Below are 27626 nucleotides of genomic sequence, written 5' to 3' on the forward strand. Positions count from 1 at the left end.
TAATTAAATTTATCTAACTCTATATTTAATATAATTTCTTTAAGCTTATGTTATTTCGATGTGTTAATCTATACGTTAAATGCTATTATTACATATTTCGTAATCACATTGCATAATCGTAATTATAATGATTCTATTTACACGCAAGAGACGCGTATTTCCATATTTGGGCTCATTAAATATGGAAATACGCGTAAATATTTATATTACATATAAAATAATGTCTACAGTTTTTTTTTATATTTACAAATTAAACTACATTAAAAAAGAATATTTACATCTTCAATTTAGAAATCAAATTATACAAGTCGATATTTTTTTTTTAAAACAGACTACCTAAGAATTTATAATTATACAGTACTGTACTATACATTATATTTACAATTATTTCTATTATTTTTTTAATCTTTATACGGTGGTTATTCATAACACAATGAAAACTTTTTATTTAATACCTAAATAACGATTATTGATTACATAATATGTATTTAACTACGAACTATAAAGAACAAATTACACAATTAGATTATACATAGCATTTCTAGATTTACATTATTGAATTTTTTTTTTTTTAATATTGTTAGTTATATTTGGCTTAACAAGTTAAATGACAACTGTGCTGTATAATAACAAATGGGATTATTTATGAGTCGCACACAAGTAGTAATTTATACCATAGTTGCTTGATCGGTTGTGATGTGCGTGCGACTGCGTAGTGATTCTCAAACGATGTCGTGGCAGGAGTTACCGTTGCCGGTTCGAGTTGTCTTCGTTGGCTGTGGTCGTCCTGACATAGCCTCGGAGTACGGCGGCGGGCAGTACATTACCTGGACACAATATAATAACATGTTTAATTTTATTATTTCTTACGGAAGCCGAGATGGCCTAGTGGCTAGTACTTAGAACGCGTGAATCTTAACCGATAATCGTGGGTTCAAGCCCGGGCAAGCACCACTGAATTTTCATGTGCTTAATTTGTGTTTATAATTCATCTTGTGCTTGACGGTGAAGGAAAACATCGTGGGGAAACCTGCATGTGTCTAATTTCATTGAAATTCTGCCACATGTGTATTCTACCAACCCACATCATAGCAGCGTGGTGGAATAAGCTCCAAACCTTCTCCTCAAAAATGGAGAGGAGGCCTTAGCCCAGCAGTGGGACATTAACAGGCTGTTTTTATGTTAAAAAAAAAAACAAAGATTGGAAATAACAAAAACGTCTTAGATACATTACAGATACTATAATACAAGTCTACATTGACATTTAAATATTATTGTAAAAAATCTTTAATAACTTAACGGAAAAGGTTAGGTGAATCCATACTGATATCTAGCAACCCCCTACAATGGGCTTATTATTGTATAGAATACATAAGCGCGTGGTATTGTTGAGTTCCGGTTTGAAGGGTAATGGAACTGACACTTATACTTCAAACCAGTGAGACAGTGTAACAAGTTTGCAAGGGACATACGTTCCCAAGGTTGGTGGCGCATTGACGATGTAAGAAACAGTTAATATTGCTTCCAGCACCAATGTATACGGGCGATGGTGACCATTTACAATAACGTGGCACATTTCCAAAAAACATAAGACATATAGTTTGCTTTATGTAATATTTATTATTTTCTTAAATGAAATAGTTGATTAATTGCATGTGTCGTGCAAGGCTACAAAATGGAAGGTTTAGACTTGAGACGTAACGTCCCGGCGATAATCGGTTTTAATTATTCAGTTTCTGATTACACACGTATATTGGATAAAGAATAAGACGTTAAATTCTGTAAATGTTAAACGAAATAATTCAGCCATGTTTTCTCTGCCATTTTTCTGAAATTATTGACAATGAAGATAGTCTACCTTTCTAAAATTAATTATTTAAAGTTATATAACAATCACTTTACGGTTTATTTTAATGAAATGTATATATAAGGATATTTCATCACAATATTTCTATTTACAAAATCTTTATTATTACATTTTTATTAAAGGAATATTGGCAAAAGACCTCGTACAAAATTATAAATAAATATTAGCTCTCCAATCAGAAGGCTCGCGGTGGCTAAACGTGATCAAATGAAAATTTAAAAACGACGGTATCGCGATAGAAAAAACATTTTTACTGGTTTTATATTATTGTTTACGCTTGTTCCATAGTATTAATTTTTATTATATTATTCTTGAATGCGGTGAATCGAAAGGCTTGGGCTGCAGAAATCACAGGGGGCAAATGCTGGTAAACTTTCTCGAAGCGCAGGGGCTTTTTTTGATGAATTCTATCTTTCAAAAAAAGCCTCAGAGGAGGTGGACCTGGCGAAGCCCCGATAACGTGACAAGGAACGAGATAGACTTTATCATTTCGAATAAAAGGCACATATTTAGAGATGTTTCAGTGATCAACAGGTTTAATACCGGAAGTGATCACCGCTTGGTTCGAGGCACTCTAAATATCAACTTAAAAGCCGAAAGATCGAGAATGATGAGGTCTACTCTCCGACCTACCATGCTCCAAGCTGCTCAAGGCTCCGAAAAGTTCCAAATGGAACTTTAAAATCAATTCACCGCGTTGGAAACCCTAAGCAGCATTGATGAGAGAACCGACACGCTGGTCAAAATACTGCAAAACACATCCCGCAAGTGTTTTCCGCCACAGAGAAGAGACAACGCACCAAAACTCTCTGCTGAGACACTCGAGCTCATGAGAAAACGACGAGAACTACCATCGTTTTTGTCAGATAAGGCCTTAAACCGAACAATAAAAACGCTGACGCGACGCGATCTCCGACGCTCCTTTACCCGTGCCATCAAGGCTGCGATTGAGCAAAATCGGGGATCGAAAGTGTTCGCTCGCAAGTTTGGGAGGCCGCGTCTGACAAAACTTAAAACTGAAAATGGTGGGGTCGCTACCTCTAGGCCTGAGATTGTCGGAGAAGTAGAGAGGTTTTATGGGCAGTTGTTCTCTTCAAGATTGGATAAACCCGTGGGATTCAGTATTGATGACCAGCGCGCCCCTCTTATGCGCCATTACTCCGAGGAGCTCCCGGTCGTTGACCAAGGAGAGATTAGGATGGCTCTAGAACAGCTTAAAAACAACAAAGCTCCGGGAGATGACGGAATCACAACAGAGTTGCTTAAGGCAGGCGGGTCCGGTCCTGAAAGAGCTAGCAAGTCTCTTTAATTCCGTCATCCAACATGGCAAGACACCGGAAACGTGGAGCGGGAGTGAGGTGGTACTGTTTTTCAAGAAAGGTGATAAAACCCTCTTGAAAAACTACAGACCAATCTCCCTCCTGAGTCACGTGTATAAGCTGTTCTCAAGAGTCGTCACGAACCGTCTCGCCAGACGACTTGACGAGTTCCAGCCCCCAGAGCAAGCTGGCTTTCGATCAGGCTACAGCACCGTGGACCACATCCATACTGTTCGGCAGATTGTGCAGAAGACCGAAGAGTACAATCAGCCGCTGTGTATGGTATTTGTGGACTACGAGAAAGCCTTCGACTCCATCGAAACCTGGGCAGTGCTCGACTCATTGCAGAGATGTCATATCGATTGGAGATATATCGAGGTACTGAGATGTCTGTACAACGCCGCTACAATGACTGTCCACATCCAGGACTGTAAGACGAAGGCGATCCAACTGCGCAGAGGGGTGAGACAGGGGGATGTAATATCCCCGAAACTGTTCACCAACGCGTTGGAAGACGTTTTCATAACGCTGGATTGGACTAGGTATGGAGTCAATGTAAACGGCGAGTACATCTCACACCTTCGATTTTCCGACGATATCGTCATCATAGCAGAGTCGCTGGAACAACTCACCGAAATGCTGCGTAGCCTAGGCGAGTCTTCCCGGTGTGTCAGTCTCGGTATAAACTTGGACAAGACCAAGGTCATGTTCAATAGGCATGTCGAGCCGGGACCGATATACGTCGAGGGGAAACCTCTCGAAGTTGTTAGTGAATATACCTACCTAGGACAGATAATACAAGTCGGTAGGAACAACTTCGAGAAGGAAGCCGATCGAAGAATTTGCTTGGGATGGGCAGCATTTGGCAACCTTCGTCAAGTCCTCAAGTCGTCTATTCCGCAATGTTTGAAGACGAAAGTCTTCAACCAATGCGTCTTACCTGCCATGACATACGGTGCCGAAACGTGGACAATAACTGCGGGACTAGTCCACAAATTCAAAGTCGCTCAGCGTGCTATGGAGCGAGCTATGCTCGGAGTATCTTTGAAGGATAAGATCAGAAATGAGATTATCCGGAAAAGAACCGGAGTCACCGACATAGCTTGCAAAATTAGCAGGCTGAAGTGGCAGTGGGCTGGTCACGTATGTCGTAGGACCGATGGCCGTTGGAGCAGACGAGTCCTAGAGTGGAGACCGCGAATCGGCAAGCGCAGCGTAGGGCGCCCTCCAGCCAGGTGGACCGACGACCTTAAGAAAGTGGCGGGCACCAACTGGATGCGGAAGGCGGAGGACAGGGAGCTTTGGCGCACCTTGGGAGAGGCCTAAGTTCAGCAGTGGACAACGATTGGCTGTTGATTGATTGATTGATATTATTCTTTTTTATTTTTATTTCGCTTGCTTAAGATGGTAATGATCGCAAAAAAAATACTGAGCAAAATAAAACTTGTTATTTAATGCAATGTGTAGTCGTGCATACCACTGCTTGGAGTGTATTCACGCTGCTTCAGTGTATGATGCGGGGTGGGCACACATGCGATAGGATTTCATCTGACACACAGATTAAATCACGATGTTTTCCTTCATTGGGTATATTAACCTCATCCATTTTAGTGGTGTTTGCCAGTGTTTGACCGTCAAGTCATTGCCTGAAGTTAAGCATCGACACGGTCTAGGATATAGCACGCTTACTCTGAACCTTACTTTAAAAACTTGTTTACTCTGGATTTGAAGACACCAATGTTGTACCTTCACACAACCACACATGCAATTTTCGGTTAAGATTTGCATGTTCTAACCACTGAGCCAACAGTTTTTTTAACCTTATTGAAAGCTGCTAAAATATTACTTTTTTATTAAATAATATCCTACGAGCTTGCACAAAGCCCTACTACCAGTAACACAAGTTCACATTGATATCTTACACTGACAGATAACAATTACGTGCCTAAAAAGAATATAGTTTTTTCTTTTTTTGCGTGTATCTACGCTAGTTGAGCGTTTAATATTCTGCCAATGTCACTTATAAAAGAGAAAAGAATAATAGTAAGCAAAAGAAGCATGTGACAGCTATGATTTGTATACTGTCAGTGCTATTGTCCACAGATAATTACTAAGAGTATTATATAAAGATTATGTTATTTCTAATAAATCAAAAAACACGAAAATGGTGGTTCTGTTGTTTGCTCTACCTTTTAGATGTCGTAATATCGGTTCTGACATCAAAGGAGCCGCGTTATGACAACATTTCGTTATCTACATTTTTATTTATTTAGCAACCGCTGTGGAAAATTGTGAATATTTTTATTTCAAATAATCCACTAATGGGCAGAGGGCTCCTCTCTTGAGAAGATTTGGAGATTTCATCACGTTGTCCAATGCGTCTTAAGTATACACATATACCTATCAGATTTTCATCCAATTCATACAGGTTTCCTTAAGATGTTTTCCTTCAAAATCAAGCAAAATTAAATATAAGGTTTAATTAAGGACATGCAAGCTCGAGCGTTACGGTAGCATGTGCAAGCGATTCCGTGGCGTTCCTCGTTAAGACGGAAACCGGTGGTTTTTTAGTAGGTATTCCGAGGTTCGAGCGCACTCGGCGCCTTGGACACCGGCGAGCCCCACATATCCCCCACTGTTCCCGTGGGGGAAACGCGTAACGCATTTTTCCAGCGATAAAAAAGGCATGCAAGCACAAATACGATTTTTTTTAACTAATATTCTAATATTATAAATGTGAAAGCGAGTAAAATGTAAATTGAAATTAAGCATAATTAATTATTTATTAGTTGGTTATTCTGGAAATTATAACTATTGGTATAATAATGTTGGTACGTGTATTTGGTTAGTTGTTACGAATTATATTAAAACTGTTTTGTATGTTTAAAGGATATATATATATATTAAACGCTTATATATATTAATATTAAATGTATCTAGCATTAACACAATTTAATTCCATTCATTTTATCAAATATTAATATCTTACGTTACGTGTAACTATTTAAGCAATCATCATGAAATTTTGCATGCACGCTGTCAGGGATCTTCACTCAATAACATGCGGGCAAATCCGCTTGCGGAAACTAGTATGCTACAATTCAAAGGATATTTATAATATTTTAGTGCAACTATAATTTATGTTACATGGAATACCGACGACCATTTCAGATAACATGAATAATTTTCTAATATTTCAAAATATTACATGCTCAGCTCAGTCCGTATGTACCTTTTCGTTGTAAGGACAAGCTCAAATAGCGGAGAACCCATGTCATATTATAAATGATTTATTTATTTCCAATAAAGAAAATGGAAATATAAACTTCTAAGTATAAACATGAAATAATTTTGGAAAGATAGTGGAACTTTCATCAACTTGGAACCCGAATTATATGAGTAGAAAGTACAGACTGCTAATTCTATCTAGTTGCTATATATTATTTTATGAAAACTGTATCAGCCTGTGAATATTCCACTGCTGGGTTAAGACCTCCTTTATTTGAGGTCACGCTACTCCAATGCGGGATAGTGGAATACACATGTGGCAGAATTTCAGTGAAATTAGACGCATGCATCTTCAGTATGTTTTTCTTTACCGTCAAACCCGAGATAAATTATAATCACAAATCAAGCACATGAAAATTCAGTGGTGCTTGCCCGGGTTTGAACCCACGATCATCTATTAAGATTCACGCGTTCTTACCACTGGGCTATCTCGGCTTTCATGATCAAATAACAGAATTGTATTTATAAATGAAGTGATGTTACCTTTTTTGACTTTTCCGTGCTTGTTATAAATTGTCATTTTGAATAAGTAAAAGTTTAATTTATACCTATTTGTGTAATAGTAAAACCAATTTTCTAGAATTTTCTTTGTACTTTTTTATACTATAAAGGTATTAAAAGCAAGTGGTGGCATGGTCTATCATCAGTGTTATAAATAAATCAGCCAGCAGAGCTCTTTGATCTCAACAATATTTCATTTTATAAGTTTCTCAATATACCCGCATAAACAAATAATTCTTTGTGCTTTCTTTTGTAAAGGTTGAATGAAAAAAAAAATCCTCCGTATAAAGAATGCTCGCGCGGCTAATTAGTAGAGTTCAAAGAAATGTATCGATCGATGCATGAGATGTTTCAAGATGAAAATAATTTTTTTACGATATAATATAAGATTTCATCGATATTGCGATTGCTTTTAAATTGAAAATGGTTTTTATCTGCTACGTTGGTATTGCAGATTATTTAATTAATATCGAAAATAATACAGTATAAGGTATGCAATAATATAAAAAGTTATTGATTTTGTGTCCGGGAACATTTTGGAATTGATTACATCACGATCTTATACTAAACAAAAATGCAGATTTCAACACGCGTGGATAATCGCTACAACGTGAAGTGCTCTATTTAATAACCGGCGATCACCTCTCGCCCGCACCCTGTTAGCAATTATTTCACAAACATATTATAATAATATCCATGATTACAATATGTTTGTGAAATAGTTGAACATTTTCAAACGTTAAATGAAACTGTGTCATTGTACTGCTGTCTCGTTTATGACTTTCGCGTCTTGATTATAAAACCCCTGTATGTTTTGTAATTAGTTAGATTTCAAGTACTTTTAACAGTCAGCTTGAACAAAATATATTCTCAATTTTTAATGCTAAGATATAATAATTAATATATATATTTTTATAATTGTCCGAACTGTAAATCTCCTTGCCACTTTATCGTGTCCTTTACCCAAAGGTAGGCTGAAAGAAATCGCTCCCTCAGGGATAAGATAGCCTTTTTGTGCAAACCATAAATATTATATTTGGTTATAGCTGTTCTTTAACCATACTTAATCTTTCACACTTTCTTTTACTGCAAAAGAAGGATATTCTATTCTATTCTACAGATATTTCACTCAATAATTCTAATAAAACTCGAGTCATAGTCGAGTCTTAATAATAATGTCTTCCAGACCAATTTCGGCCACAGCGGCCAATCTTAAGAGTAGTAAGAAAAACCCAATAACTTTTTACTGACCCGACCTGGGAATTGAATCCAGGACCTCCGGGTCTACGGCCTTACATCACGCCAACTAGACCAACGAGGCAGTCGATCATACTTATCATACTTACAGTCCTATAAAATAGTTTATTTTTTTTAAATAAATAACGCCTATTATATTGCACATAATTATATAAATTATAGAAGAGCTTGGATTTAGTATTCATTTATGTTCATACAGGATACATAAATACTGTTACGCGTGACGTCGAGGCGAGCCGTAAGCGGTAGCTGAGAAGATCTGAGTAACGAGGTTTTCGTACGGCGATGACATAGGTACCGCATGACAGACGGGACGTGCAAGCTCTCTGCTTGTCATGTACCTAAAAATTGTTATATTTTCTTCTAATTAAAAAAAAATTATTGCGAAATAGTACAATATTGTATTAAAATAAGTGTTCATTTGCTCAAAACAGTAATTGAGTGTAACAATGCAAAATTAAATACAAAGTTTTTTGACGGTTCTCCCACATTCGGAACAAAAAAAATTATGTTTCAAAAGTACTTGTGAGATTTGAACAAAGTATATAAACAGCTTAGTGCCATTGTCTCTTGTGTTTGTCAACCTTTACCTTTTCAGTTTGTTTTTTCTGTTTTCTTATTTACATGCTTTATCAATTAAATAAATTTTCGCAATCGGCAAATATACATATGATTTCCATAAATTTCAACCATTGAACGAATACTTGTTTTATTAATTATTTACATAAACAAATATAAAAAACCTTATTGTAGATTCCATTCCTTTTTATCAAATAATCGTATCAAAAGTTATGTAAGATATTCATTCGCCTGTTTATAAATTTTTAATGTCTTATTTAACAAAAAAATAGAATTTATTATATGTTCATTAGCGATGCTGTATTCAGAACCATATTTCCGGGTGGATTGCGTCTAAAGAACTCTGTTATAAAGCAGATATAATGTGTGTCAGATGTCTATGCTGTATACTAGCAAAAATATATACATTCTTTAGAACCTAGATTCAATTACTAGAACATATAAATATTAACCGAAGATTGCGGGTTCAAACCTGGAGAAGCTTCGACTTCTCATGTGCTCAGTTTGTGAGTAATTCATATGTCCGATGAAGGAAAATATCGTTAAGATATTTGCATGTGTTGGATGAATTCTGCCATATCTATAAAGAAGGTGGGCTTGGGACAGCATGAGGACTCACTTTTGACTCCTATATACAGTCAGTATAGTAAAGTCTGTTACCTTTTTTTCTTTATTATTTATTATAACACACGAGAAATGTGATTTTTTTCACATTCGTACAATTGCTATCCTAAAGCAATGTAGTACCGTTTCAAACGGTTTTATTTTAGCTGAATGTAAAATTTGCTTTGTCACATTATTCCGAAACTTTCACGGAGCTGTGTGTTGTCAAAGTAAACAGCACACTGCCTGGTCCTCATTCTATTGTTATTTTAGTTGAAGTGTTCTTGGTTATAAATAAAGCCAAGCTGCTAAGTCACTTTAGATATATAGTTTTAATGTTCTATGTTGTTGTACCATTATAAACTATAAATATAATCATATGGAAAATAAAACAAAATATTTTAGTATGATAATTCAATGCATTGTGATTTTAATTTTACATTTACAATAATGAAATACAACAGCACCGCTTCGTATTCGAGTTGCTTAATAGTTTAAACGTAAAATTATATGAATGTCTAAAATGTTTTTCAAATACATTTTCGAGGAATATATTTCTCACAAATTTTCTGAACATTCATAAATTCGGTGACAAAACTGTCATTAGTATAAACGAATCGTGTTCATTTTATCAATTTTAACTTCACTTAAATATAGTTCCTGCACACTACGGGATAATAAAAAGTTCTATTCAAACGACGCAAATATTCGTCTCCGATGCGAAATTATATTTGTGTACCGTTTGGAGTTTAAACATTTAGACCTTGAAATCAGTGACATTAGTGAAAATCATATCGAAAACAATATATAACATCGTGGATTATTACTAATACTTTTAATTCTATACAATCCCGACACAGGGTTACCCAACATATTATTAAGGTTATTTTTTTTCAATTCTGTAATGTGTGTATGTGTTTGAGAATTTTCGGCATAAAAATCAATAAATTTCATTAGCAAATATAAATCATTAAATCCAGGACAGGACAAGCTAATAACAAAATCTATTTCAGAGAATTACCAATATTTTTCCTTGAAGTAAAGCATATAGATTATGTAAGGCACCAGAATAGCCAAAGGGATCAGTATTAAATCTCCGTTTTCCACATGACTAGAAAGCCCGTATACCGTAGATCAATTGCGGCTCAAAGATAAAGAGTTAAGGAGCGAGATCAAATACCGCATTCATGGTAATACATGATCGAAGCTTAAACGACGAAGATCCGATTTGTTCGACCAAGCGACATAACTACACATGGAACTCCCTATCTCTAGCATTTTCTGCTACGTGTTCGATAATCAATAGTGGCCCAAATTAAAAAGCCTGGATGCCATATTAAGAGATTTCTAAAGGAACTCAACTTCTTAATTAAGAATAAATAGGTCGAGTTCGTGCTTCATCAAACTAATTAGCACTGGAAGTAGTTATAATGAAATTTTGTCTTATCAAGGCCTAGTTATCTGGCCCGGTTTTACACGAGTTTTACCGGACGTGATCTGTTCACATTGGTGGATTCATTGATTTATATAGATTTCAATGGGTTATATAGAAATCTATAAGAAATAAATTATTGAAGTGGTTTTTTTAAAAACATTTTCCAATCGTTGTTTTACAAAATAAATAATATATAAAGCATCTTTAGGTTAGAATGTAGATTAAATCGGGAAGAAACGAAAATAAGCTCATTAATCCTATATATTGAATATCATTGATGAAAATGTGTACCACATTGTCATAAATGATATTCAATATATAGGAATTCATATTTTGTATCATTTACATTAATAAACAATGAATCTGATTGAGTTGTATCATTGTACAATTAATATTAAAACTTGCTTGAAGGTTTCTAGGTTTGATTGGTGGCTTATTTATTTATTGGGAAGCCAACGGTAAATACTAAGAAATATATTTTCTTATTACGTATATAAGAGGCTAACATTCAAATAAATGTTGTTCCTTTAATTGACGAAAAAAAAACTTTAGCTAACTTAGATAATAAAATATACATATAACCGAATTTTGACAACAACACACACTAAGGGTCCGTTCACACAGACCGGCTCGGAGAGCATCGGCCTGCTTTTTTCTTTTCACACAGACCGGGTCGTATACGCTTGGAATTGGCCGGAGCGGAGCCGCCAACTATTTCACATCGACCGGCTGGAAGAGATCTGAAAGCGGGTGCGAGCGAGAAAGAGCACGCAAGCGGAGCCGGTCGGCTCCTTTTATTACTTCACACGAAGCGCGTTCAGGCATTTTTAATGACAAAAAAGGTGCAAATGCAAAAATAAACTTTACTACAATCACTCAAAACACTGTTTCCAACGTGATAAAAATCTGCTCTCCTCTCCGAGCCGGTCTGTGTGAACGGACCCTAATGAATAGATGTCTTATTCATACAAATATTAACAATTTTCAATAAACTGATTTTATTATGTCAGCATAGAATAAGCGACGCTTTGATGAGTATCGTGGAGAATAACTGTTATAAAAAATTAAAGAGATATAGGAATGAAATTGTGATCATTCAAGTTCTATGAGCAACGTCTGTATTTAAGCTTAAGATATTCGATTACAATCCACGTCGTGTACTTACGGGATCATAGCGCCATTTTACCCGATTAAGAGGTGGGAGAAAAAACCTTTTTATCTGTTCTCGTGTAGCTCCTGAGCTACTTATCATGTTTTGATAAATGAGGTGACATTAGTTTCGTCTTAAAGTCGTAATATAGGCTATGCGACGTTATATAAAATGTCGTTATGTAAAAATCAACATGGCGGATATACCTGTCATAAATCGTCAAAAATCTTAAAAAAATAGCAATACAACGTTCAACGTTTATCTTTTTATAATGGTAATTCATTTAAGTTATAATGTAAGGCCAAGACACTTTTACTGGTTGTAGAGCTTTGTGCAAGCTCGTCTGGGTAGGTACCACCCACTCATCAGATATTCTACCGCTAAACAGCAATACTTGGTATTGTTGTGTTGCGGTTTGAAGGGTGAGTGAGCCAGTGTAATTACAGGCACAAGGGACATAACATCTTAGTTCCCCAGGTTGGTGGTACATTGGTGATGTAAGCGATGGTAACATTTCTTACAATGCCAATGACTATGGGCGTTGGTGAGCACTTATCATCAGGTGGCCCATATGCTCGTCCGCCTTCCTATTCTATAAAAAAAGACACGGGAGCTATAGCGCACGTCGGGGGAGGCCTATTTCCAGCAGTGGATTGCGATTAGCTGATGATGATGATAATGATGATGAACTCAATCTCGAAATCTGCTTTGAAGTAATATCGTGAGGAAACACGCATATGTCGGAATAGATTATGTCACATGTAAAACAACCGACCAGAGTTCTATAATCGTTGTGGAAGTAACTATAAAACTTTCCCTTAAGAGGAGAAGGGGTCATTGCCTAGCCATTTTTTATAAAAGTAGGCAGACTTGCAATTAGGCCACCTGGTGGTAAGTGGAAATATCAACCATCCTTACCATCGTTAGGAACTGAATGTCCCTAATTTTGTCGATTTTTTTTGCTTTAATCGAACTTAGGTTGTTTAGCATTATTACATACTACAAATTATTTAATTACGTGTTTACTGCATTATTCATTATAACCTTGATATTGTATATTTTGTATTAGAAATAAGCTAAGTTGTAATTTGAATAAAAAAATAAAAAAATTACACAAGCTCAATCACCCTTCAAGCTGGAACACAACAATACTAAGGATTGTTGTTTGCCGGTTGACTGTAGATATATAGATTATATAATATGAAATGTAGTTGTAGGTAGTTATGAAACATTTAGGGATATAATTTATTTTTGTGCTTAAGATAACTCTAGAACATTCTAACAAAGCCTTTAAGGATTGTGTCAATGTTATCTCTTTGATGATTAATAAATAATTTATCATTCAATAAGCAGTTTTCATAAGAATACTTAAAATGGCGAGACGTGAAATGTTATTGAATATTTTATAGCAACCGTTTTTGCGTTTGAATGTTCCAGAAAGATCTTATAAATGTTTCAAATACTGAAATAATATTTCAAAGGTTAACAGAGGTTAGAAGGTGTTCTTCTTTTTTAAGTCCACTTGTGTCGTGAATATAGTGTTTGAGTTTCCAATTATTTTGTCTTTACAAACTATCACTTACTAAGCATTTTTTGTTTTTTTTTTATTATGAAATTAAGGAATAGAAATTTGTATTACTTGTGTTATAATTTTTATTTATAAAATATTATAATAAATTACTATATATAACTATTTGATCGATCGTAAAAGACTAATAATTCAGTTTAAAGATAACGGAAAACAAATTTTTGAATAGTAATAATCTTACCACTAGACTTTTTATGTTGCTTAGTTATATTTACTTTAAAGTTTTAATACGTTTAGAGTAATAATATATTATACAATTTTAAATAATCTGCATAAATAGAAAATTTTAACAACAATTATAATTTGTATCTGCCTCTTATTTATCTGCCAAAAAAAAATTTACTTCTTGGATGTCCTGCGTTTTCTTCGAGGGATAATCATGCTTTTTGTATTTAGTATTTCTTGACATTTTTTTTGTATAAATGAATTTCTGGTACGTAAAATAAAAAAATTAATAATTATTCATATAACAGATAATTACTTGCTTGTGAACATGTGCATTACATTTAAGACTACAAAATGTAATTAATTTAAAGCAGAACAAAAATCCTGAACGACCATCTAAAGACATTTGGCAGTTATAATACTTCACTAACATTACTCATTTTACGACGCAAACTTTCAAGCAAAAATACTATAAAATGAGTGTGACTTTCCTCACCTTTCTGAAAGCGACCCTAAAGTTCTCCGACAGGAAAGCGTAAAGCACTGGGTTGACACAGCTGTTCATGTACGCCAGAACATGTGACACAATCTGGGCGGTGACCGTGAAGTAAGTTATATTGTACGCGTCCAGCGCCTTCACCAGCAGGATTATCTGGAACAGATATATATAAATTAAAATAACCTTAAATCACATTTTCATAGCAATACTTTTGGGTACACGAACGCACATATCATCAATTTGATATCGTAATCGGTTGAGGAGCTAGATGTTGAGGTGATAAATACATAATTCCGTCATTATATACATTTCAAAATAAATGAAATGAAAAGGCTAATTTTTAGATAGTAGTATTACTACGTACGTAGTAGGTAGTAAATTTGGTTACTAAAGCTTAACTTGAAATGTCGACCAAAATTACCTGCAAACTTTCTATGTAATCTTTAAAAGGTTTTTTTTGCAGTTATATATATACTTTTATGTTGATTTTTGATGTTGAGTAATTAAAAAAAAATCTTTTCGCTGTTATCTTTCTTATTCGATATAAGCTGGTTTATTTACTGTTTAGAATAAATTATAAGCACAAATTGAGAAAATCAAAACTCAATGCCACGACCGCGCCCGCATATTCACGTGTTCAAGTTATATCGGCCCTTCAAAACAGTAAGACCTTTATACTCTTTCGCTGTATCATCGCACAAAGGATAATTAAACTAAATTTAGTCTATAAATATGCTTACAGTGTCCTACTTCATCTTCAAGCACGTGACAATCTGGTTCTGACATTTTGTACCCTCATAATTGTCCCGCAAATAAAGGTATAATCTTACTACCAATTTGTCTTATAACGGAACAAAAATGTATTTAAATTGAAGCTAATTTACAATTTACTGATTTTAAGGAAAATTTCATCGGGTGATCTCGAATTTTTCACATGTGACGCTGGGATCTAAATGAGATAAATGTTAAGCAATAACCTGCTTGTTGATGAATTATTCCAGTGATACACTTATTTCTGACACTACGTTTATTATTTTAAGTACAAATTTTATATGGCGTACAGTAGTTTATGCGATCGATGTCGTAAGTCGTCTAAGCGTGTAAACGGTGGGGGCTCGATGCGCGATTACGTAGCTGACGATACGCTATTTTTTGACACTGTTTCTTATAATTTTTTACGTATTTTCATTTTTTTTATTATTCAGTTTCTTTAGTGTACACTAACTATAAATAGTACTCGTTACTTTGCTAAATCAGTAGGTCTTACATATAGTTTACAAGGCTGTGCAATCTGGATTCAAGCACTAATCGGACCAATAAAAAGTTATTGGGTTTTTCTGTTGAAATTTCTCAATCAGCTTTAAATTTTAAAGTGACAATTTTGGTGTTGGACTTGCACCTGTATCTTCCTTGGTGTTGGAATGTCGTCTCGTTACTCAACTCGAGATAATATGAATTATAAAAAAGTGTTAGTATTTGTTGATTACCAAGCATGATATGTTTACATTTATTTATATTTGATAATTAAAATGGTGGAAATGAGTAACTACTGGATTTCTTGTTTGTTTTTATCTGTAGATTCTACATTCCGAACCGGCAATTCATAAGTGCATTAAAAGTCCACTTGAGTAAATAATATTTTGATTTTGATTGAATTATGATATCGAGGGAATTAAAAGTGCACAGGTGAACGGAGACGCTTGAGCGATATAAAAATCTCATGTACGGTTGGTTATTCACAGTTGGGACTTGCTGCCGTGATCAAAATCGGGTCAGGAGGAAATCATCACCACAGTTATTGTGTTCTGTTAACTGTTCCATACATTTAATGTTCCATTTGCATTGAATTTTATAACGAAAACGAATTCACAAAGCCCAAATAATATTGTTGTATATAAAATAGGTTAATTTTGAAAATATTTTATTTTCTTTGTCAGATTAAAAAGAAACTATTTTCCGGATGAAACGAATGCTTTTATCCGAGTCAACAGAGGGATTCGTTTTTGTTTTCATAAATGAAAGGGGGCCCAGGAGATTATCTTTAAATCCAACAAACGAGGTCACCGGTTCACTTTGGTTGATATTATTGGTCGTTATCTAAACCATTCATGCGAATATCCAACATTAGCTCACCAATACCACTACACATCTAAATTACTGTATGGTTACGATTTGCGGTAAACGTAAGATAGCCTATAATTGTAATAAGAAGTATTCTAGTAGTACGTACTTTAAACTAATAATAATATATAATAATCGATGAATGTATGTAATTTTGGTATCCTTAAAAAATGGTAGTTGAAGATTATTTTGTCAGTCCGTCTTGCTTTGATAGTCTGATCCTTAATTTGCTGGTGGTAGTAAAAGTATCTTACTGGGACGGTCCCTATTTTCGAAGTATTTATTACTTAAAAAGGTACATCTACAGTACATATATTAAGCAAATGTGAATTTAAAATAATTAAGTAACATCTTTTATACAAATAGGCTTGTAACATATTGTCACGGTTGCATGTGCAAGCGATCGCGTGGCGCTTCTCGTTAAGACGAAAAGGGTACCGCTGGTCTTTTAGTGGGTATTCCGATGTTCGAGGCGCACTCGACGCCTTGGACACCGACGAGACCCACATACCCACCCACTGTTTCCGTGGGTGTTACGTGTTCGTGTCGTTCACTGTTACGTGTTCTGTGGGAAACGCGTAATGCGTTTTTACTGCGTAAAAAAAAGGTTTGTTACATATGTAGCAACTGTTTTTTTATAGTTTTTTTATGAAAATATATATCTAAAAATCTAAGCAATAGTCTTTTTGTTCTAAAATATAAAATAAATATATGTAATATTTACTTACATGTGCTTCGCTTATAAATATATTTTATAGTTACAGTGAGACTTTGTTGTCCGTCCGTGTGACATAATCGATTTTCTTGGTAATTCTCACTGATGTAAACATTATATTTAGCGCAACATTCGTAAATTAAGTGGGATTGTATTTAGCTCGTTGTATTTAAGATAGAATGCGCCAATTTGACACCAAATTCCAAATGAAATACTAGAATTGTCAATTTAACATTAAGCTTATATTTTCCTTTAAGCGTTTATTTTTCGTGTTTTTAGATGTTAAAATAAGGTGTTGTAAATTTAGGGTTACTGTATTGTGCCTACGTATTAACTTTTATTAATGTAAGCAAAAATCACTGTCCATAATGGCACCTAGAAACAAGTCGATATTCGGTATGCTACATTGTCAATTAATACATTATTATATGTTCTGTCGCCAGTCGCCATTCTAACATCGCACTGTAATATCGTCGTAACAATTAAATATTGTAAATTATATTACAATACATATATCTATACTCAATTGCCTTTCATTACATCATCCACAAGACATTCAAGGCAAAGTATCAATCCTTATTGTATTCATTAAGTCGCATTGGAACAGGGTGGTAGAAAAAACTCCAAATCTCACAAAGAAGAATGACTAAAAATGTATGGACCTTAGTCCAAATTTCCATCACTAACGAGACCTATGTAATAAAATAGTACTATAGAGTCATTATAACCAGACCGCAAAAAAATATGCATTCAGTAAAAAGTTATAACTGAATGAAAAGTCGTGTATTTGTGCCTTTTTATGCGAAAAATGCGTTTATACGCATGTTATGTCATGTCGCCCGCTCGGTGACGCTATCGGCCAATTAAGCCAACAGCAATAAGTAATTTCGAAAAAAAAAAATGACATGCCGCTTGGTGTCCCATGTTAGGTTTTCGCTGAAATAGATTTTGATCAAAGGCCCGGAAGAAAGATTTTGGTTATTCTCCTTTTTGTCGTAATTTAAATTGAATTTATAAATATTTTGCCCATTTTTTTGTCTTCAAAATCTATGTCTTAGGCTGTTTTTAGATAAACTCTGATTTTCAACGATACATATATCAAATTTTGAACTTAATTAAAACTTATCCAGATTTGATAAATTAAGTACTAACTTAAATATTCAGCGACTTATAAGTCTATAATTTAGGTAAATTTCGATATTCTAGGTCACCGCGTTGGTAAATAATTAATCTTAATGAGCACCTAAATGGTAACTTGGTACCTAAATTGTTTTAGCTTAAAATATTCTCCGCGCAGTCTGACTTAGCTTAAAGGAATTTAATTTATATATTTCATTTAATATTATATTTATATTAGTTATTACTTGTTTTTATTACACTAAGATCATAGTCATATAAAATATGTCGCATCTACGTGACAATCGTGTTGAAATAATGTTCCGTAACAGCCTGTAAATGTACCACGCTGCTCCAGTGCGGGTGGGTGGAATACACATGTTGCAGAATTGCAGTGAAATTTGACACATGCAGGTTTCCTCATGATGTTTTCCTTCATTGTAAAGCACGAGATGAATTATAATCACAAATTAAGCACGTGAAAATTCAGTGGTGCTTGCCCGGGTTTGAACCCACGATCATCGGTTAAGATTCACGCGTTCTTACCCCTGAGCCTTCTCGGCTTTTTATGTACCATGGCTTTTTATGTACCATGGCTTTTTATGGCTCGGATATAATGTTGTGAGTCTTGAATCACTGTGAAGTCCTTAAGACCTTTCTTAATATTACGCCAACGTCCATTAAGCAACCGCCGACATCTTGCTAGTGTCATTCACTTCCAGTTAAAAATATAGAGTACGTCTGATATTCTGCCACATGTGTATCCACCAATTGGCATTCAAGCAGCGTGGTGGAATAAGCTCCAAACCTTCTCCATCAGAGAGAAAGGAGGCCTTTGACTATAATTGGGACATTATACAGGCTGTTACTTTAACTGCATCAGGGAATTCGTCATCAACATTAAAGTCCATATATAAATTCGTAAACAAAAGAATATAAGATAAATATAGTATTTGATTAATAATAATATAATAATTGCAAATAAATGTAAATTTATCGTTGCTGAAGGACCTCGCAAAACATTGTGTGGACGGCATGCGCTTGGCAGGCGGTAAAGATATGGGAGAACTTTCAGTAAATTGTAGTTCAAATAGCTATCTGTGGTTACGATTGTAGTTGGGCAAACGAATGGAAACCAAAATCAAAATACAGTTTATTGAATTAGGCAGCACTTTTTAATCATCATTTTATAATGTCAATTTTAATTGTAATATAAACGTAACAGGAATGTAGATTCCACCGAGCAAGACCGGCAAGAAACTCACTCACTCAGTTGTTACTGTTTTACATTGTTCAAAAAAATTTACACGTAATAACTTATGTATCTGCAGTACATAAACCTTTCGCAAATTTGCATCAAGTTGATCTAAAATGTCAGTATATATTTTTATATAATATATTAAGGCGGCAACAGAGGTACCACCTGATAGTAAATCACTATCGCCCATAGATATTGGCTTTGTAAGAAATATTAAGCATCGCTTACATTGTCAATGAGCTATCGACTTTAGGAATTCAGATGTATTATCCCTTGTGCATGACGTCACACTGGCTCACCCACCCTTAACAATAATCAATATTAAGTATTGCTGTTTGGCGTTGCATAAGTGATGAGTGGGTGGTACCTACCAAAACGGGCTTGTTTTGTACACCACCAAGTAAAAGAATTTATAATATAAAATTCAAATTTATTTATATCTTCTCTAAGTATCATTTAACATTGAAACATTAAGTATAAGTTATTTTTAATTCGCCATTAGAAAACAGCAGTTGTTGTATTAATTGCTTTGATGGAGATACATTGATCGTAATATAATTTATCTTCCAAACGTTCCAAGTATTAATCGTTGACGTTTCTCTGTTTAATAAATATTCACGTAGTAGTTGAAATTTGAACAAAATCATTATTGAAAATTCGAGTATAACCAATGTAAATGAATTCGCTTGTTTCGAACAATCTATATTACTCTATTTTCCGTTTTTTATTGATAACACTATGATGTCATTAGCTGCCAAAGAAAAGGAAATCAATCGACAGAGGAGGCAAATTGTTTTGCCATTAACTCTTATACATATCTATTTAAAAAAATCAGTATATAAAAAAAAGCCCCCAAATGCTTTATTCTCGAGGTATGCTAAATTTTCAGCATATAAGAAATAGCATGTGTAATGATATGGGGGGAGGGGGGTAAAATGTCAATATTTATATTATTTTGAATTTATACATAACTTAAACTTATGCTTTAGGTTAAAGTCCTGCGAATAGCCCTTTCACTCCTCCGTGTATTCAAAAATTTCTATCAATTAATTTGCATATATAAACAAGTGCATCGATACAGTGCAGGCTAAAAACTTGCTGATCGAATATCAATTTATTAAATTTAAATTAAAACGACATGACGAAATAGATTGAAGAAGTCAAATTTTTATTAATTCCCTTGACTAACTTAATCGGCGTTAAAAAACGTCGTAAGAAAATTTGAATAATATATTGAAAGAAATTCAGACCCACCTAAGTTTTTTTATTGTAGGCTTTTGTAAAGCGCTGATATCTTTGATTGTTACTTTCGTTTTTTCTATTAAAACGTTTCGTAAAATTGTAATTCTTTATAATCGCTACGTCCTTATAATTATACCACACTAAGACACACATTGACCTAGTTACAGAATCATTAATTTCCTTTTATTTATTGACAAGATCACCCGTTTTGTAGTAATAAATTTAATGAACTACCCGGCTGTTCTTAATTTATATTTAATTTAAAATACTATTTTAAGATCCAATGTTGGAACTTGGCACATGAAACCGGAAAACAGGTGATTTTTGTTCAATTTTGATAGTATTTTTTATCTTTAAGATAAGATAGTGAGTACATAATGAAGATGCTGAGACTAGCCATGGTGAACTTATTGTAATAATTCGATGGAACGGCTGTCTAATACGACTGGCAAGAGTTCGGATTATTATGGCTTTACGTGCTCTTCTCATTCCAATTATAAACTCTTATCGCTTACTCGATACAGTAAGGAGCAGTTTGAGAGAATTCAATTTACAACAAACTAAGCCCTTAAGTCTATCTAAAATTAAATTGTTAACAACTAAGTTATTAAGTAAATGACTATGCCATTTTGAATTTAATCTACCAGTCACTGAAGGGTTTTCCTTTATTCGACTAATCTGACATGGCCATTATTCAAATGATCTGCGTAGTGTATGACGCTGACATAAAATGATACATATAAAATAAACCAGGGACTCTTACGATTCCTCTAAAACATAAAAATCCTGATATGTCCGGATGTCCTTAGGTGGTTAAAATACCTATTTTAATTACACCCGATTGTTCTCCAAAGACGTAACAAATTCTTTTATTAAAATAATTTAGAAATTCGACAAGATACGTTGCGGTTTTACTTCGAAAGTTTAAGATATTTTCATCAAAGTGAAGTTGGATTTGTGGTTGTAATAGTATGCCGTTGCGTAATCGCGAATTGCTTGTTTTTGAATTTCTTGATTGGTTATTTGATATTAAGCTAATTAGTTTCTTCAAAGACTTCGCCTTACCGCTAATATAATATTTGCTTAATACCAGGTTACGAAGGAATATGATCTTTACGTATTAAATTTGTACCGAAATTTTTACTAAACTTTACATGTAAAGTTCCTACCTTATTTTCAGCTTTTTCTTTATTAACTAATATATTCATGTCATATTATTACATTAGAAATATTTAAAATATTCCACATATATTGAATCTATGTTATTACAAAATATAAACAATTCAACGCTTCCACAAAACAAACAAGTAGAAACGCAAGTTTTGCACGGGTGTAACCGCAATATAATGTGGTAGCATGTATCTCTCAAACTACTGCTGCTTTCTGTTACTTTCGTCTAAGAATTAGTAAGAATAATAATATATTAGATACAAAAGTACTATATAGTTAAAGTTATATAAGTAAAAAATCTCACCTGTATTGGGCACCAGCAAACCGCAAAAACAACAACGACCACCACAACCATTCTCGTCACTTTCTTCCTCCCTCTTCTGCTTTCTGCTGACACTCTACCACCGGGTGCGCTCTTCCAAAGTCTCGTCAGCATACACATATAGAGTACGCTTATTAGCGCCAATGGAATCACATAGGATGATAGAAAAAAGGACATTTGAAATCCTAACTTGCTGTAACCCTGTTCTTCCAGAAATACGCAAGAAGAATGATTTCTATGGAAATATGAATATTCCCTCTCGCCATGACATATTCCGACAGGAATCGCTGTTGTAAGAATCACAACCCAAATGCAGGCTATTGCTAGAAGTGCGTTCTTCTCTGTTCTTATAGACATTGACGCTATGGGATGCACCACAGCCATGAATCTGTCTAAGGACATCAGGACTAGGGTATATACGGATGCATGGGCAGTAACTACGATGAAATACTGTACGACTTTACACCACCAATCGCCGAAAGGCCATCGCGGCATCACATAATCAGTAGCTGTGAAAGGTACACAGAATATAACGAAGAGTAAGTCAGCTACCGCTAGATTTATTATCAGAAGGTTTGTCGTCGATCTCATTCCAGGATTTGCAGCCACAACAAGAACAACCAATGCATTGCCAACCAGTCCGACAATTCCGATAAAACCGAAGAAAATTGGTACAACTCTGGATACGACCTTTTCAAGCAACTCGCCATTTTCAAACTCCGTGCTATAGTTACATCCACCAACACTGGCGATTTCTTCGCTAGTGAGATTAAGACATATACTGTAGAATTCGTCTTCTGAAGACTCCATTTTAGTGAATTTTAGAAGATCATATTCAACTTATGTTTGTTGTTCTCGTTAGTTCTTCGGGTGTTGTATTTCGATAGCGTATCTGAAACGAGAAAAAACGAAATTTATTATAGATAAAGAAATAGGAATTAAGCATAGGTATTATTTAAGAGATCCATGATCGCGACTTTATTGAAAATAAAATAATTGAATATTGCATTAACAATATTATTTATAGGATTGAAGAATCCAATTTATAATTATATTAGTTTTTATTTCATTAAAGATAATTTCTTCTTTTACAGATCATGCATAAACCATATTAATAAATTCAATGATCTTGATTTATTTTTTATGTCATTAAAGGAATTGAAATGTAAAATAAATTGTCACCATAAATTGTCACCTTGAATAGATTTTGAATTTGTATATTTATTATATTTTACTAAATTATTTGTTAATTTGTCACACTCCGTAAAATTTTAAATAATCTTTAATTTTAATTTGTTATTTTTCTGCTATGTATTTTTGATTTAATTATTTGTGAAGACTTGATTGGTGTATGACGTTTTCTTAATGTGAGAAATATTTTTGTACATGTCATAATTTTCTAAGATTAAATAAATAAATTAATTAAAGTTTGACTTGATAGAGGTATAAAACCATCTACGAACAAATTATGGACTATAATATAGAATGAAGAAAAGATAAAACATTTAAAGCATAGCATAGAGGAAGTTATGCGTAACTTCAACGTTTATTAAATTTTGCCAGCATCAGACGTTTTGAGTAACTTTGTTATACGTGACACAAGCTGGTTATTTGTTATACTACACTCTTTGTCCTGGAAATTACACGACGTCATCATCATTATAAAGTGATGCACCGCTTTGTTTGAAGTCATAACCGTTGTTATAAAACATTGTGACATGTTGAAGCTACTATACAGAATTTTATATAAACATATTTTCAAGTGAAATTATGATATTTCGGGCACTTATCAACATATAAATATACCATTTAAACTTTGCAATCACTTTAAAATATTGTTATGCATTTAAAATAATAATACGTTAAAAGCGTAAATATATGATACGTATTAATAAAAAAATTGCCACAGCAATGCCGTTTGGATATATGGCGCTTATTACATTTCATTTCATTGAAATAAATAATAATAATTGATACCATTTTTATCAATTATCCAATGAGAACGGCTATAGAAATAGATAATTCCCATACGGATAAGCGATAGTAGTCCCGTCTGGATCAGTGCCATTACTCATTTATTATATTATCGTTAAATATCTTCTTTCTTCTTGCAGTTGCAGTTCGTGTAATGTCTGTAGTTAATTTACAGTCAATTTGATTCAATTAAATAGTTTATAATTCAATTGTATTGAATAAATTAATAGTAACTACTGAGTTTCTTGTCGGGTCTTCTCGTTACATCTACATTCTAGTCGTAACTTTAAATTTAGTTTGTTTGTCTTGTGTACAGTACAGTAACCAGTAACAGCCTGTGAATGTCCCACAGCTGGGCTAAGGCCTTATCTCCCTTTTTGAGAAGCTTTTGGAGCTTATTCCACCAAGCTGCTCCAATGCGGGTTGGTGGAATACATATGTGGCAGAATTTCAGTGAAATTAGACACATGCAGGATTCTTCACGATATTTTCCTTCATCATCAAGCACGAGATGAATTATAATCACAAATTAAGCACATGAATATTCAGTGGTGCTTGCCTGGGTTTAAACCCACAATCGTCGGTTAAAATTCACGCGTTCTTACCTTGTCTTGTGACGATTAAAAAGTGCTCGTATTTCTATACTTTACTTCTATAGTTTTTTCATTGGTCATTCTCATAGGACAATAGCTAAGTGCGTATGAGATATTATAATACTTAATTGTGTGTTTAAGTTCTCACTTACATAATCCAATAGGACGGCAATCCGACACAATTGGAAAGAAAGTACTGAAAATGTTTTTTTACAAAAAAAAACTAATAACTTATTAATGTCCCAACCCGGGATCGTACCGAAAATCAGAATCTGCAGCAATAACTAGCCACTTTAACCAACGAGTGCATTTTGACAAAACTAATTTCGGTTAAAAGTCCAAGGTAATATGATTATATGACCTCCCTATGAAATCTAATATTGCGGATGTCAGAACCTTCGGTTTTGACATGGGTAAAAATAACAGGCCTTTTCCTCAGGACACAATTCTCATACACTTTATAAAATTTATCTTGTTACATAGCCTTTTATGTAATAATTTTTTTTCCTATCATTTGAATTTAATAATGCTTTAAATGATGGCAAAATCGTATTGCTATAAGGGGTTTGAATATGTCGATCTATGCTTCAGTGGAGATATTATAAAAATCTGAAATAATCCTATCAAGTTGAGATAGTCCAGTAGTTAGAACGCGTGAACGTTTTAAATAAGGAATAGGCAACTCGAGAAAGCATTATTGATTTTTCATGTACTTAATTTATGTGTTATAATTCTTTTAATGTTCTGGGTTCAAAAAATAATACACCGTTAAGATACCTGCATATGTTGTATGAAATTCTGCCACTTATCTATCCTCCAAGCCCGTAATGGAGCAGCATGGTGTAAGCACTTCCAAACTTTCATCTCAAGAGAAGAGGTTAGTGCAACAGTAGATATTTTATTTCAGTTAAAGCATTTTTATCAAATCCGAACTACTATTTTTTCATTTATACGTTACGTGATAAATCGTTCCAATTTTAGTTTTGTAAAATAAAATGCTTTATCGAAGTCAATGCAGCTTTCATCTTAATATGTCAGAAACTTGGAGGGATTTTTTATGTCTTGAGACGAGAAATCGAATCGAATCTCAAGTGAACTGTAATGCAATCTTCTAAAAGGTTTTCTTTCACTATTATGAGTCGTCTGCGAGTTGAAATAAAATGATACATCAGTGCATACCGTGTATATACGGTCAAGGATAAAATCAAATGAAAATTAGTACTAGGTTTTACTACAATACAAACATACTAATTAATGATAAAAAGAAATTTTTCTATTAAAAATCATTTAATTTTAATTCAATAAATACATGTATAAAAATAGCGGTCACTGGACGTTCGGCATACGTGAAACATTACAATTCATGGTTATTGAATCTATTAGTAAAGAAATTTTATGAAGTAAAATAAATTAACAAAATCGTTTTTGAAAACAAGTTTCATTAATATAATTATTATCTTTTTTATATTATTATATTTATGCATAATAACGGCATAGTATAGTATACGCGCCACACACGAGCTACAGAGCAGCGATGGAGATGGCGGCGGGAAAGACGGCAAAAGAGTCAGCAGAGAGTCATGCCATTTGTCGTCACCTCATACAAGTCATACTACTGAGGCATAATGCAAGATGTTTACATCAAAAAGCTTATGCATCGAACATAGAAATTAGAAAAATATTGACTTGGAACAAAATGTATTTTAATAAAATGCCACTAGTTTTTGACTGCAGCTTTACTCGCAAATGAGGGGGGCGCGTGTATATTTTCTGTAACCAACGTGTCAGCAAAATTTCATAGTAAGTTGTCGATGATACTTATGACGTAATAGCGTAACAACGGAACTCACTTTCGCACATATACAATGACAAATAGTTTAAATGAGAGAAAATAAAATCATTACCTAAATGCTGACCCGAAAGGTCAAAAATCAAGTTAAATTGTTTTAGGCAGGAAGTCATAGTAGACGGAGTTAGAATGGAGTTAGAGTAATTGGCACAAAGGACAATATTGCTGGCGTCTGTGTCCAGTTAATTTTCCTTTTATTACGAATCTTTTGGCGACTATATGGAATATATGATTAAATTTTAAATTATCATACCTCCAGGATATAATATGATACGGTAAAAGTTTTTTGGAAATATAAGAAAATGTTGAAGTTCATGTAACTTTCGAAATTCGAACATAATGTTCGCAATATGGCGGCTATTATATAATTCTATCTAAATCCTCATATTTTAAAGTCAATAAAAATGTAGGTAGACTGATTGTAAATTTATGCTTGTAACATCGACTGTTTTACTGGTGGTAGGGCTTTGTGTAAGCTCGTCTGGGTAGGTACCACCCACTCATCAGATATTCTACCGCAAAACAGTAATACTTTGTATTGCTGTGTTCCGGTTTGAAGGTTGAGTGACCCAGTGTAATTACAGGCACAAGGGATATAACATTTTAGTTCCCAAGGTTGGTGGCGCATTGGCAATGTAAGCGATTAACATTTCTTACAATGTCAATGTCTATGGGCGTTGGTGACCACTGACCATCAGGTGGCCCATTAACTCGTCCGCATACCTATACTATAAAAAAATACATAGTTAGGAACATCCTACTGTGACAGTATGTCCCACAAGTGGGCTAAATAAATAGTCCTTATCTCCTTATCTTCTTTTTATATACATCCTACTCGTGCAGATTCTTTATAACGTTTTTTTCACAGCCGATAGTCATAAGAATTATAATTAAGCACATAAAAATTCAGTGGCGCTTGTTCGATGTACACGCGCGAGATACACGTGGCGAGTTATGTGATCTTTTATTAAAACAAAAGATAAAAGACCATATCACCTTTATTATCTATAACGAA

General features: G+C 34.0%; 1 protein-coding gene across 2 annotated transcripts in view; it reads right to left on the bottom strand.

The window, feature by feature from the left end:
• Nucleotides 1-419: 419 nt before the first annotated feature.
• Nucleotides 420-27626, bottom strand: part of LOC126770954 (allatostatin-A receptor) — a 134335-nt gene continuing 107128 nt past the window's right edge. For both annotated transcript variants that reach the window (XM_050490582.1, XM_050490583.1), the window contains exons 3-5: nucleotides 22178-23087; nucleotides 14249-14404; nucleotides 420-827 (exon numbers count right to left, since the gene is read on the bottom strand). In XM_050490582.1, the coding sequence (XP_050346539.1) occupies nucleotides 723-827; nucleotides 14249-14404; nucleotides 22178-23005 (1089 nt within the window). In that variant the 5' untranslated portion in view covers nucleotides 23006-23087 and the 3' untranslated portion in view covers nucleotides 420-722. The remainder of the gene's footprint in view (nucleotides 828-14248; nucleotides 14405-22177; nucleotides 23088-27626) is intronic.

This window comes from Nymphalis io, chromosome 9 (assembly GCF_905147045.1).
Source record: "Nymphalis io chromosome 9, ilAglIoxx1.1, whole genome shotgun sequence".
NCBI lineage: Eukaryota > Metazoa > Arthropoda > Insecta > Lepidoptera > Nymphalidae > Nymphalis > Nymphalis io.